The sequence below is a fragment of the Nomia melanderi genome, chromosome 13 (assembly GCF_051020985.1).
Source record: "Nomia melanderi isolate GNS246 chromosome 13, iyNomMela1, whole genome shotgun sequence".
Lineage (NCBI taxonomy): Eukaryota > Metazoa > Arthropoda > Insecta > Hymenoptera > Halictidae > Nomia > Nomia melanderi.
Genome location: NC_135011.1, coordinates 4,024,303 through 4,036,505, shown reverse-complemented (window position 1 = coordinate 4,036,505; position 12,203 = coordinate 4,024,303). Strand labels below are relative to the sequence as shown.

The window sequence follows — 12,203 nt, the reverse complement described above, 5'->3', positions numbered from 1 at the left end:
ACGGAATCAAGAGTCAAGCCCAGCCCCGCTTACTGGAAAATATTCACGGTCCGACTAATAACGGACTCTTCTGCTCATGGAAATTACCATGACTTGTAGCGACGCTGAAAGAAATTTAAGAGACAATAGCGCGATGAATTGGTGGACGGCTGAATGGAAACGAATCTCTCTCTCTCTCTCTCTCTCTCTCTCTCTTTTTCTGTTTGCTCCAGTTGAATCGAGGAGGATGGGGAAACTGGGTCGAACGCATTGTTTTATTTTATTCGATAATGGGAATCAGGACTGGGCTTATATCATTGACGTTTAGGAGTATCGGGACACTTGTGTACTGGGAACGGATTGAAAATTTCTGTGGCCTGATTCGGGGGATTATTGTTTTGCCAGGTGTCGGAGAATATTATATCGTCGTTTCTGTCAGATCCATGATGCATTTCGATATCATTTCGATAAGTCGTTTCTTAGTTGTAATTAAAATCACTATGCTTCTCTCTTGATATAACTCCTTTAGATAATTCTATATGAAAGCTACGTAAAAGTATTCTACAATCAACCAAAGAACAGCGAATCATATAATAGTAATTAACTCTTCCAACCAAACATTACGATTCACCTCATTATCCCACACTTCCAACCGAATTCCCCATAAGAGTTGTAGATCGTAGATACATTCCATTGTGACAAAAGCGGGTCCTAGAGATAAGGATCTATGGGTGCAAAGATTAAAAGAACATCAAGCATTAATTAAATATGTAAAAAATAGTAAAGAATCTGACAATGACTGGTTTCGTTGGAATCAAACAAAGAGGGTACAAGACGGCTTGGAAAGTGTTGGTACATTCACAATCTCTTGAAGTATGAATTTGAGGTTGAGTTTGATATTCAATTAGATGGTAAAACAGCAAAAATGTACAGAGGTGGAAAAATTTGTCTTACTGATCATTTCAAACCCTTATGGGCGAGGAACGTTCCAAAATTTGGAATTGCTCATGCCATGAAATTCCTGATCTTATAAAGAAAGGTGTTGTAGCACACAAAGATAAGATAAAAAATCATAACATTGTTAAAATATAAATGAAATCATTTTTCTCTAATCGTTAATTAATATTAACTTATTAATCTTACGATCTAATGATCTACAACAGCAAACTCGCAGCTGAATATCTCCATGAAAACAAGTAGGCCATCCAGTCGCAGGACTCGCGGAAAGAAAAACGAGGAATCGGCGTATTCGCGATAAGTTTCAGCTTTTTTAAATTTAATTAAAGCCCCCGGATGATGGATGAACGTCCGCGCGAATGAACGGGCGAGTGGACGAGGCGATAAGTGGATTTCATTCGTCTTTCCCGACCGGCTTCCCGAATGATCCCCGAGCCCGTCGACGGGAGAAGGAAGTCCCGACTCGTCGAAACGGAAGGACGGAAAGGAGAGCGACCCGCTGGTTGTAATAAGGACGTTGTAATAATGTAAATGCGTCCGCGCGCGGCGCACAAATGACAAGACAAAGAAACTTAACTCGCGGGCTCTCCGTGGCTGGCGGAAGGAATTAAGCTGCGCCGCGTTGAAAGCGGTGATTAATCGGCGGCGCGCGTTCCGGCGAGAGACACGCGGAGGAATCTGGCTGGATTGATGCTACGGAGAGGATGTTTACGTGGGTGTTTAATTTCATAGAAAAATGGAACTCGGGAGACTGGAGTTAATGGATTCTTGAAGTTCGATGGGGCTCGTCGGGGTTGAATGTTTAATCGAAGTCGGAGAGAATGTAATTGAAAGGCGATCCGCTCGTGTGAAATTGAGTTCGAGGGATTGGGGACGATTGGTTGTAATGGGAGGTTATTAAAATTGTATGCTTATAATGGTGGTGATTCTTGTTGTTTGGAATTCGGGGAATAGTGTTTGAAGAGAGTGTGATTGTATAATTGTCAATTATGTGTGATGATTCTGTAGCTGTAATTACAATTATATCTGAACATCTGAAACTATAATGTTTAAAATTAGAAGATTGTGATTTTAAAGTTAATAATTATCAATTATCTGTGAGAATTTTAGCTATACCTACTATTAAAATTATATCAACACATCTAAAACTATAAAACTATATTTAAAATTAGAAGATTGTGATTTTAAAGTTAATAATTATCAATTATCTGTGAGAATTTTAGCTATACCTACTATTAAAATTATATCAACACATCTAAAACTATAAAACTATATTTAAAATTACAAAATTGTAATCTAAAGTTAATAATTATCAATTGTCTATGACAATTCTACCTATACCTACAATTAAAATTATATCATCACATCTAAAACTATAAAGTATATCTAAAATTACAAGATTGCTATTTTAAAGTTAATAATTATCAATTATCTGTGACAATTCTACCTGTACCTACAACTGAAATCACATCCAAGTATCTGAAACTACATCTAAAGGTACAAAACTCCTAAAAAGTTCGGATCCCAAAGTTCCTTCTAAAAAGGATAAAAATTACACACAGACGATCATGTAAACGAGGCCAGTGAACTCGGAAGATTGCTGCCCCAAAAACATCGAAAGCACAATGCACGATCCATAGAGAAAAGTAAACAGCTGCGAGAAAGAGGGAGAAAGAGATAAAAGGATGAAGGAACAGGAAGGAGAAAAAGAATAGAAAAAGGATGAACGTCCTCCCGCTGGCTCGGACTTCAAAGGTACCTTTCGAGCTGGCGGGAAACACTGCAAATAGAAAGGACGAGATGTACCACGGAAAGAAAGGGAAAATGGCAGACGGCGCCGGGACAGAAGTAGTATTAATTTCCTCGAGCCCGGAGGTCCTGGCACATCATTCTCCGGGCAGACAGCGGGAAAGACGAGCGGCAGTCCCTTTTCTCGCTTCCCTTCGGCCCCGTGTCTCTCCATGTGTCTCTCCCAATGATATTGCCAGCGTCGCGACGCGTCGCGTCGCGGCGCCTTCCGCTCCTGTCGGCTCAAAGCGAAATCTAGACGCAGCGCGAGTTCTTATTCTGTTTATCGCTCGCTTTGCTTCATCGCCCAGCAAACGGCGGGAAATAAAAAGAACGAGGGACGAAGACGCTCGCCGATCCATCTGTCGAGAGTGATGCGAGGTGAAATCGTGCTGCGAGAAATCTGTCGCGTCGCTAAATCGCTTTAGGACTATCGACGAAACCTGCGAGGCTCTCAGTCACTTGATTTGACACAGTAAAACTATAGAATGTGATATTTAAAGTTAAGCTTTGTATAATGCCTCGACACGTGGAACATTGGAATAAAACAACTTTGTTCCTCAATACCGGTGATTTCTCTTCAAACTAGTCTCGAAGAACATCGTCTTCGCCTCGTAAGGAAATGGTGAATATTTCTAGTAAACATCCGAGTGCAAAGGGTTAAGTATTTACAATGAACAAATCAAGAATAATTTCCAACGCGATAGAACACCAGTTACACCGTCGTTTAAGCAGAAATCGTGTTTCAAAGCGGAATAACTAAACGAAAGAAAGACAAATCGCCGTTTAATCGCGATCCGATAAGCCCGTTCGTCTTCGTCGTCGCGTCGACGATCGCCCTGTGACGCGATCCATCCCTCCAGCCCCTGGTTCGCGTGCGAGGGCCGTTATTTACGCGGGAAAAGAGCATCGCGAGGAGACAAATTCCCCTTTGTTTGCCATTAATTTCCGCGACGCGGGGCGGAAAGTTAAGTGCACCGCGCGCTAACGGATTCGCAAACAGCCGCCTCTTATTTTCGCGTTGCGCCGAAGGGGCCGCCGGGGAAAATGAACAGGCCGGATATCGCTGTTTGCCGTAAACACGATTTTTCCGCGGGAACACGCCGAAAATCCGGCCGATCTTTCGGCAAACTAATAAAACTTAGCCCATTCGCTGCCATTCGCGAGCGCACTATTTGTCAGGGAAGCATTTACGACTGTCAACACGAATATTTTCGTTGTGTTTTGAATGATATCTTAATACAAACGCGGATTGAATTGAAAATATAGCGAATAAATCAGTTCTAACAGTTTCAACACTCAGCTATGCAGCTTCGCTGATCACCACAGCATTGAGAAAATATAAAATTGAATTCGAATTGATTATTCATTTAAAATATATTACATAACAATATATCTGAGTTTTTCTATGTACAGTGATATAAGTAGACCTCAGTGGAAATTGCCATCAGAATTCAGTTTTCTCAAAATTATCCGGTACGCAGTGTGTTAATTTCGTAATCATTGCGAAAGTTGAAAAGTCAATTCAGAACGTACGAGTCAACTTGGGAAATCAGTTTACTCTAATTTAATTTTAGTCTTTTCTAATTTAATCGTCAAAATTGAATCTCAACTCCCTATATTTAAAATAAACATCATTGAATTTAGTGCTATGAAGTCACAGAAATTACTTTAGCTGCAATAATAATAAAATCCAATAATTACACGGAAATAAATGCATTCTATGCATTTTATATGTTCGACAGGTTAAAACCGAACCTCTAAAAATGCATAATATTGACGTCTATAACGTCCGTTCGATGTTTTATTTAAAGAAAAAGTTTCTACACGAATGTACATTATCGCAGTTTACCTTTCCTTATTGTTTGTTCCGCGAAGTTGGCCAATCTGGCTGATACTGCATAGAACGCTCAAAATTCCCGCGGCGGGGAACGTGTTAAGATCGATCCGGCATTTCCACGGGGAGAGGGAAAGGTAAACGCGGCCTTTTCCGCGATTCGTTCCATCAGGGATGTCCGAGGAACCGTGAAATTGATCGGAGAGATGCTTAGGCGATGCTGCCGACAGCCTTTTAACGGCCGGAGTAAATGCGATCGCGGAATGCGCCCGGGAGAGGCAGTTTCTGCTTCGAGATTGAAAGTAATTATCGGAATACGTGCGCCGGGAATCGTTCTGTAGAATTTTGTAGCGGTTTTAGCTCGACTCTAATTCGATCTTATTGGGAATCGGGAATTTCCTAGTGTAAAATTCCTGTTTAATGGGACACGAGACAATAGATGGAGCATCGACAACTCGGTGATTCTATAATATTCCTCGATGGAAATCACGCCGATCTAATTACTACAAACTTTGCTGGTAATCAATCGTTTGAATAGAATTCTCTATACTTCTGTTTCATAAATTTAGTATTTATATGATACTTCCAATGAAAATAGATCCTCTTATTATTAATCTCAAACCCAATTAATGATGAATCTTCTCTGTTAATAATCTCATGACCAATTACCAGTTCCTCCAATAGAACCTCAAACCTCTTCAAAATTTTCTTTCACGATATTCCTGAATAAAAAGCTGCAAAGCTCTGCTTCTCAAGGATCTTACAAGAAACCAGCAACTATTTCAATAGAATTTCCTAGCACCCTGTAATCTTTTCTGCTTGAACAAGAAGGGAGTGCATTATGCAAAGCGTCCGCAAACGAACAAAACGATTATCTTCGAGTTCGAAGTTCCCTATTCACCGGGGATCGATCGAGCAGCCGAATAATAATCTTCCGCGGAAACTTGACGTACCCGGTAGAACGGCGGCGGCGCGCTCGAGCTGCCGGGGACCGGTATCGCAGCGATCAGCCTCTGATTTACAATGTTTGCTCCCGAGGGTAAACCGTTAGTTTCTCGTCGTCTATTATAACCCGGTAGTTTGTACACCCGGCATAACCCAAATGAAGCCCGGCAGAACTGCGCTTCAATGAATAAAGCCGGGAGAAAGCTGCGGCTTCCCGTGGGACCGTCGATTAGGGCGTTGAACGGTTGAGAGAGCGAAAGAGAGGATGACAGGGAAGAACGATCGAGGATGGAAGACGGATTTTTACATGTGTTCCTCTGGTTTCTGTTTGCAGGAGCCGTTGGTGGCGAAGGCGGAGACGAAGATGACAAGGAGAAGGAGGAGGAGGCCGAGAGGGAAAGGCAAGAAGCTATCCGGGAGGCTGAAGAGCGAAGGAAGGAGAAGCACCGCAAAATGGAAGAGGAACGGGAGAAGATGCGACAGGAGATCAGGGACAAGGTAGGCGACGATTCTTCTTTACCCTTTGCGCTCCAAACATTTGTCGCTAGAAATATTCTATAATGAATGTATTGTGGAATAATTAGTAATTTAATTGTAGAATAATAAATGGAATAATAGAATAATATATAGAATATTAATTATAGAATATTAAATATAGAATATTAATTATAGAATATTTATTATTCTATTATTCCATTCTCGAGTAATCTGTCGATACGTGAAATGTGGAAATAAAGTATCATTGTTCCCCTTATTTTGTGAATAGATTCCTCGTTAAGTTACTTTATAGAATATTAATTATAGAATATTAAGTTCACAAAATAAGGGGAACGATGATACTTTATTTCCACATTTCACGTATCGACAGATTACTCGAGACTTGTTAAATACGAAATTTTACAATTTTCACCAATCGAGTGGTGAGACACCTTTGGAGTGCAAAGGGTTAACACATTGTTCACCGGCAATTCCATGCAGAAGCTATCTCATGTCGTAGTTATTTCGTAATTAATGAAAGTAGAACAATCCAAATAAACTTCAATATACTTCATTTACGTATAATAAATTGAAATATAATTTTGAATATTCAAAATTTTGTGTTTCAAAAATTGAAACAGCTAATGCAAGCACGAGTTAACTCGTGGCCGGTCCACAATGTGTTAAGTGCTCCTGTATGTCGAACGAGTAGAGCTGGTTATTCTGATGCTGTACTTTGGGCAGTGCTGATGAGAATGTCTGATCTACTGGGATATCCTGTATGTTGTCTTCTATCAAAGTATCAAGTTAGAGCGAGTGCTAAATCTATATATTCTATGGAAACGTTGGATTATATCTAGATGTCTGATGAAAGGGTCTTTCATATAAATGTCTAAAGAAGTTAGGTCTTCGTATGAATAATCGATAGAATAGTTAGTTTCTAACCAAACCAACTTACACCCTAAACATCCTTCACGAAAATCCCTAGAAAATCCTAAACTCTTTTACCCAAGGAACTAGGCTCCCAAACGATCCCAAAATTAGGTCTTGTTTATTCCACCCAACTCACACGCCTACCCCAGAGAAACAGCGAGAAAGAAGAGGCAAAATAACATTCTCGGCGAGTTTACAATCCGCCAAGGTAAGCCGCGAGAAGCCTCCCCCCAATTAAAGTCGGGCAGTCGCGCGGACTATGAATGAGCGGATTGAAAACGGCGAAAGGGGACGTGCGCGGAAATTCTTCGCGAGCCGGGATAGAGAGACCCGCTCTTTCTCCTTCTCGCGGCGTGTATTCGCATCGCGGAGGAAACCTGTCCGTGTCGCTGTCCTTAACGGCTTCAAAGGAGTCTCGTTTAGAAGACGCGCGCTGAATAGCCGAGCGCAACCGGGGAAGGGGCGTATGAATGATAAAAAGCCGCGGATCGAAAGTCTGCCGCTTATTTACAGATGTACCGGCGGCCGCGCGTCCGAATCCCAGAGGCAGCTCAGACGTGCGGCGTGTGTATCGGACGCCTTCTGGGAGCTGGATGGAACGCTCGAAAATTTCAAAGCTACGCTTCCCTTCCTGCGGGTGCATGAACGTGTACAGGCGTCTTCCCATTTCGCTGAAAGGCATATTGAAGTCGGATAGTTTTTGGGACTCCGCGGTTTCCTCGGGCGCGAGGAAGGCGAAGTAATTGGGATCTTGAGGATTTCGGGCGGAGGGTTTCGAAGAATAGATGTGTGGAAGGGTGGAAATGCGTGATGGGATTTTGAAAAATAGAAGTGTTTGGAATGTTGGAAATGTGTGATAGATTTAGGGAGATTGAGGAACTTGGGATCTTCGGAGCTTCTGATGGAAGTCTGGAAAGATTGAAGTAATTGGGATATCGAGGGTTTGAAGTGGAGGGTTTTGAAAAGTAGACCTATTCGGAATGCTGAAAATCTGTGATAGGAATGTTGAAAATGTGTAATATAGATTTAGAGAGATTGAGGAACTTGGGATCTTCGGAATTTCTGATGGAAGTCTGAAAAGATTAAAGTAATTGGGATATCGAGGATTTGAAGTGGAGCATTTTAAAACGTAGATATATTCGGAATGTTGAAAATCTGTGATAGGAATGTTAAAAAACAGAAATGTTTGGAATGTTGAAAATGTGTAATAGATTTAGAGAGATTGAAGGACTCGTAGCGTTAAAAATTTCTAATCGAAGTATCAGAAGACTGAAGTACTTGGGATCTACGATAAATCACATTATTTATTTCCTAATCCTGTTTATTTCACAGATGTCAACAATATTCATTCAATAAATCAGAATAGACCTTAATTCCCCAATCCATTAAAATACCAAATTCAAAACACGATGCACGTCAGCATTCCCTTGGGAAACCTCACAACTTATTCCGACGTCTGACCAAGCATCGACTATTCTCCTGCCGTCGAGAGTCCTTTATCATCAGCATCTCTCCGCGATGCTTTTTACAATCCCGCATCGAACAAGAAACTGATACGTTCGACAGAGAATATATGAATATTTCTAAGAGTTCATCCGTAGGGTTTTCAGTCCCATAATTCACAGTCTCCTCACGTTTCCGGTGAAAGAACACCTGGCTTGGTTTGTCGATAGATGTCCCCTTGTCGGAGAGAATTTCATCCCCTTCGAGCGAGCATTAAGCAGCTCCGTGTTCCGCGATCCAGATGAAAAATAGCGTAAGGAACTACCCGTCGACTGTTATTCTCCTACTTCCTTCCTTTCCTCCTCTTTCTCTCGTTCTTTTAGGGCGTATTACCGATCTCTTAATATCGCGGTAGGGGCAGACATCGACGAAATTAATTCCGCCCCCGGCTGGTGCGCTTGTTCCCGGGGAAATCGAATATTTTATTATCGTCCTCCACGTCTAACGTTACCGATGAAGACGAGCTTTCGATAACCGTTACATATCGAGGTAACTCGGACTGCCATCTCGATTCCTCGGCCAACTTCTCCACTGCACTTTAATCTCCATTATTCTCTGCGTTTTTCCCCAACCTTCCTAGATAGCAACATTGCAGCAAATCCTAGAATCTTCTACGATCTCTCAAAAATGAAGAAACTATAGAATCCTCGAAAACAAAGATATCTCATGAAAACTTATTCTCATCCACTATCCTCAGCGTAACTTTTCCTGAAACTAAAGAAACCTCGATTAACCCATTAACGACAGATCAAACGTGTTTGATCACGTGTTTGATCACTTCAAATTCAAATGAAACATTCTCCCAATCGCAGCAACGAACACAGAGTACGCCAACAATTCCGAAATAAATTGTTCCCAAAGAAACAAGCGAGAATCGACGAACAACTGAAAAGTCAAAGCTTAATCAACCCAGTTCTTCGCGCAAAGCGCATTACCGCCGGCAAACGAACTCCCGTGCACCGTGGATCCGCAAACAAAGCAAGTTAACGTCACGTTCAACCAGCAGGCGGCAGGTAGCGTCTAATCGCGTCGTGTTTCGTCGCAGCAACGCATGATCGACCTGGATCCGTCCGCTTCGGCGAACTTCTAATCAGAATCCGCGGAATATTTGACAAAGGGCGCGCTCCCCCGCGAAGTTTCGGTCCAACGTGCCTTTGTAATTCGGCGCGGCAATGCGAAACTGCCGGCGTAATTATCTAACGAAGCTGGTTTCATAATCCGGCCGCTCGCGCGAGCGCCCGGCAATCACGCTAATTAGCGGCCTCCAGCCGATGATACGTAACCGTTTGATCAACGGCCGTTGCCGCGGTTTCGCGATCACGCGCCGATAACGACACTAACGAATAATCGCCGGTTATTTTCGCGCGCGGCTCTGCAAACTTTCCGAAGTGCACGACAAATTCCGAACAATGAGCGATAATGGGGACGAAAAGGGCGGAGGTCGCAGCCCGCCGACGCGGCCTCTGTCCACCGAAAAATACCGTTCATTTGACCGTTCGCCGTTTCAGCTGTTATTTCGGAAGCGTTTAACGCGTTTATTTTGGCCGACGCTTCGCCGGCCAGTTTCGACTGGCGGCTAGGAAATGGCCGGCTGATGGAAAGTAATCGATGTGATCTGATTAACGCCGTTGCGCGCCGTTTTTCTTTGAGATTAGCTTGATTCTCCTTGTGCGCGCTTTCCTCCGAAGGAGCAGATCGAGGTGTTTTTCAGCGGAAAAGGGATTTTTGAGACATTCCTGGGGAATTGTGGTGTTGTTCGGTTACAGAGGATTATGGAGAAGTTCTTTTGTGGCTGAGTTGGTTACTGAGATAAACAGGTTCGAAAGTTGAGCGCGATACTGTAGGAGAGTCTGTTTGTCTGATTATGACCTGCCGATTCTACTTGAAGTTGATAGTTCCCGTGTCGCGGCGAGTTTCTAAGTCGATTATCTTGGGAATCAAGTGTTCTGGGAAGTTTGTTCTACCTTTTCGTGTTCGCTTTTTATGTAGATTCGATGCATACCTGGTGGATCGCAATTTCTGAATTACATTGCGAGGGATGAAGGTTATTCTTGTGGTACAGCTCTCGATGATCACTTCGAAACTCCTGCAAAATCAAATAACGAATATTGAAACATTATTCAGAAAATCACTCGTACATTCATATCGCATTCCAAAATTTATTAACAATGCAATCTTACAATCAATATTAAAATCAACATCAGAATCACCAGAAGATAATTCCTATCACGCCATTTTTCCCTTTTCTTCCCTATTTCCCTTATTACCTCATCATCAACAATTCACACGAAAAACATAGAAAGATACAAAGCAGTTATTAATTCTTTGACATGAAAATTAACATATTACCCTATTATCTAGTTATGCACGTTACGGAAAGTTTGAAAGCTCCGGTCATCGGTGACCGCCGTGACAGTCAAAATAGTAATCGATAAACACCACAATTTCTACAATTAAAACACCTACAACTAATTAACCCCTTGCCTTACAGTAACGTGTCAAACACGGTGCAGATTTCAAACAGAATTGAACTTGCATGGACGTTTGCTCGACCCTTGAATTCAAATTAACACTGGAACTTCAGATTTTCTGTTCTGGAATTATTGCTATCTTCAAAGCACTGAATATTCGGAATGATTTTGAAAATGAATAGTTCACTTGAATACTATAATGAATGTCCAAAGAAACCGAAAACATTACTACAATATTCATAGCGACATTTCAATCGTACCAAATGCTCGGTAGTTCCAGTGTTAAATATTATTCTTCTCATCAATTATTACACTTCGAAGCAAAGATTGACATAAAATACGTCTATAATTTTTTCTTCCTTAACAAATCAACGACAAAGTAGTTACCGATCATAGCGGAGAAGTAAATCGCAAAGCAATAGATTAAGTTACAATTTTCCATTTCGCAATCTCCCCTCTCGAGACAAGAAGAAATCACATTACTCAAAGCCCCTGTAAACGAACGAAACAATTATCCCGGCAACGCATCCATCGCCTATTATTAAAACGTCGGTGGATAAATGACACCGGCAGGAAACGCAATCCACGGAATTCACCGAGTATCCCGCGATTACCGCGCAAATAAAGGGTGCCCGCAGTGATCCGACAGCGAGACGCGTAATTATTCGCCCGACAAGGAGACGTTAATCCGGCGGCCGTCAACGGAAAAGATAAATGGCGCGCGACGGGTTTCGTCCCCGTAGGAACACGCGCCCCGTGAGAATGGACCGCCGAGTTAAAATGCAAATTTGATTATGGGACCGGCGCTCTGGCGCGCGCGCGCGTGTGTCCGTCACGTCCCGCGGTATGACGACTACGTATAAATACGTCCAGCCGTGTTTATACGCGCGCCGCGAGCTTTCCTCGCGCGACTGTTTATCGCACGCTATAAACCGAGATCATTCCCGCGAACGTGGCGCGAGGAAAATGCCGGGAAATAGGCAAACGAAGAGCTAAGCGAAAAATAAAATCCGCACGGTCAGTCGGACGGTTGAATCTTGCTACTGTATTCGGAGGTTTAATGATTTGAACGTCGTTCTCCTGGAATTGGCCAAGCTTTTTAGTGGGATTCGGTATTTTCCGGCGAGAATGGAGGATGTGTGAATTAACACTGGAATTTGTAATTATTGATATCTTTAGAGCATTGAATATCGAATGGTTTCGAGAATAAATAGTTTCACTGGAATATTATAGTGAATGTCTGAAGAAACCGGGAATAATGTATTGGTACAATATTTATAGGGGGTAATTGTATTATCAATTGTATTAAATGG

The 12,203-nt window shown here is 42.2% G+C and overlaps 1 protein-coding gene across 2 annotated transcripts in view; it reads left to right on the top strand.

The window, feature by feature from the left end:
* Positions 1–12,203, top strand: part of cpx (synaptic transmission protein complexin) — a 474,092-nt gene that overhangs the window by 420,360 nt on the left and 41,529 nt on the right. For both annotated transcript variants that reach the window (XM_031987227.2, XM_031987228.2), the window contains one exon: positions 5,841–6,004. In XM_031987227.2, coding sequence (XP_031843087.1) covers positions 5,841–6,004 — 164 coding nt within the window. The remainder of the gene's footprint in view (positions 1–5,840; positions 6,005–12,203) is intronic.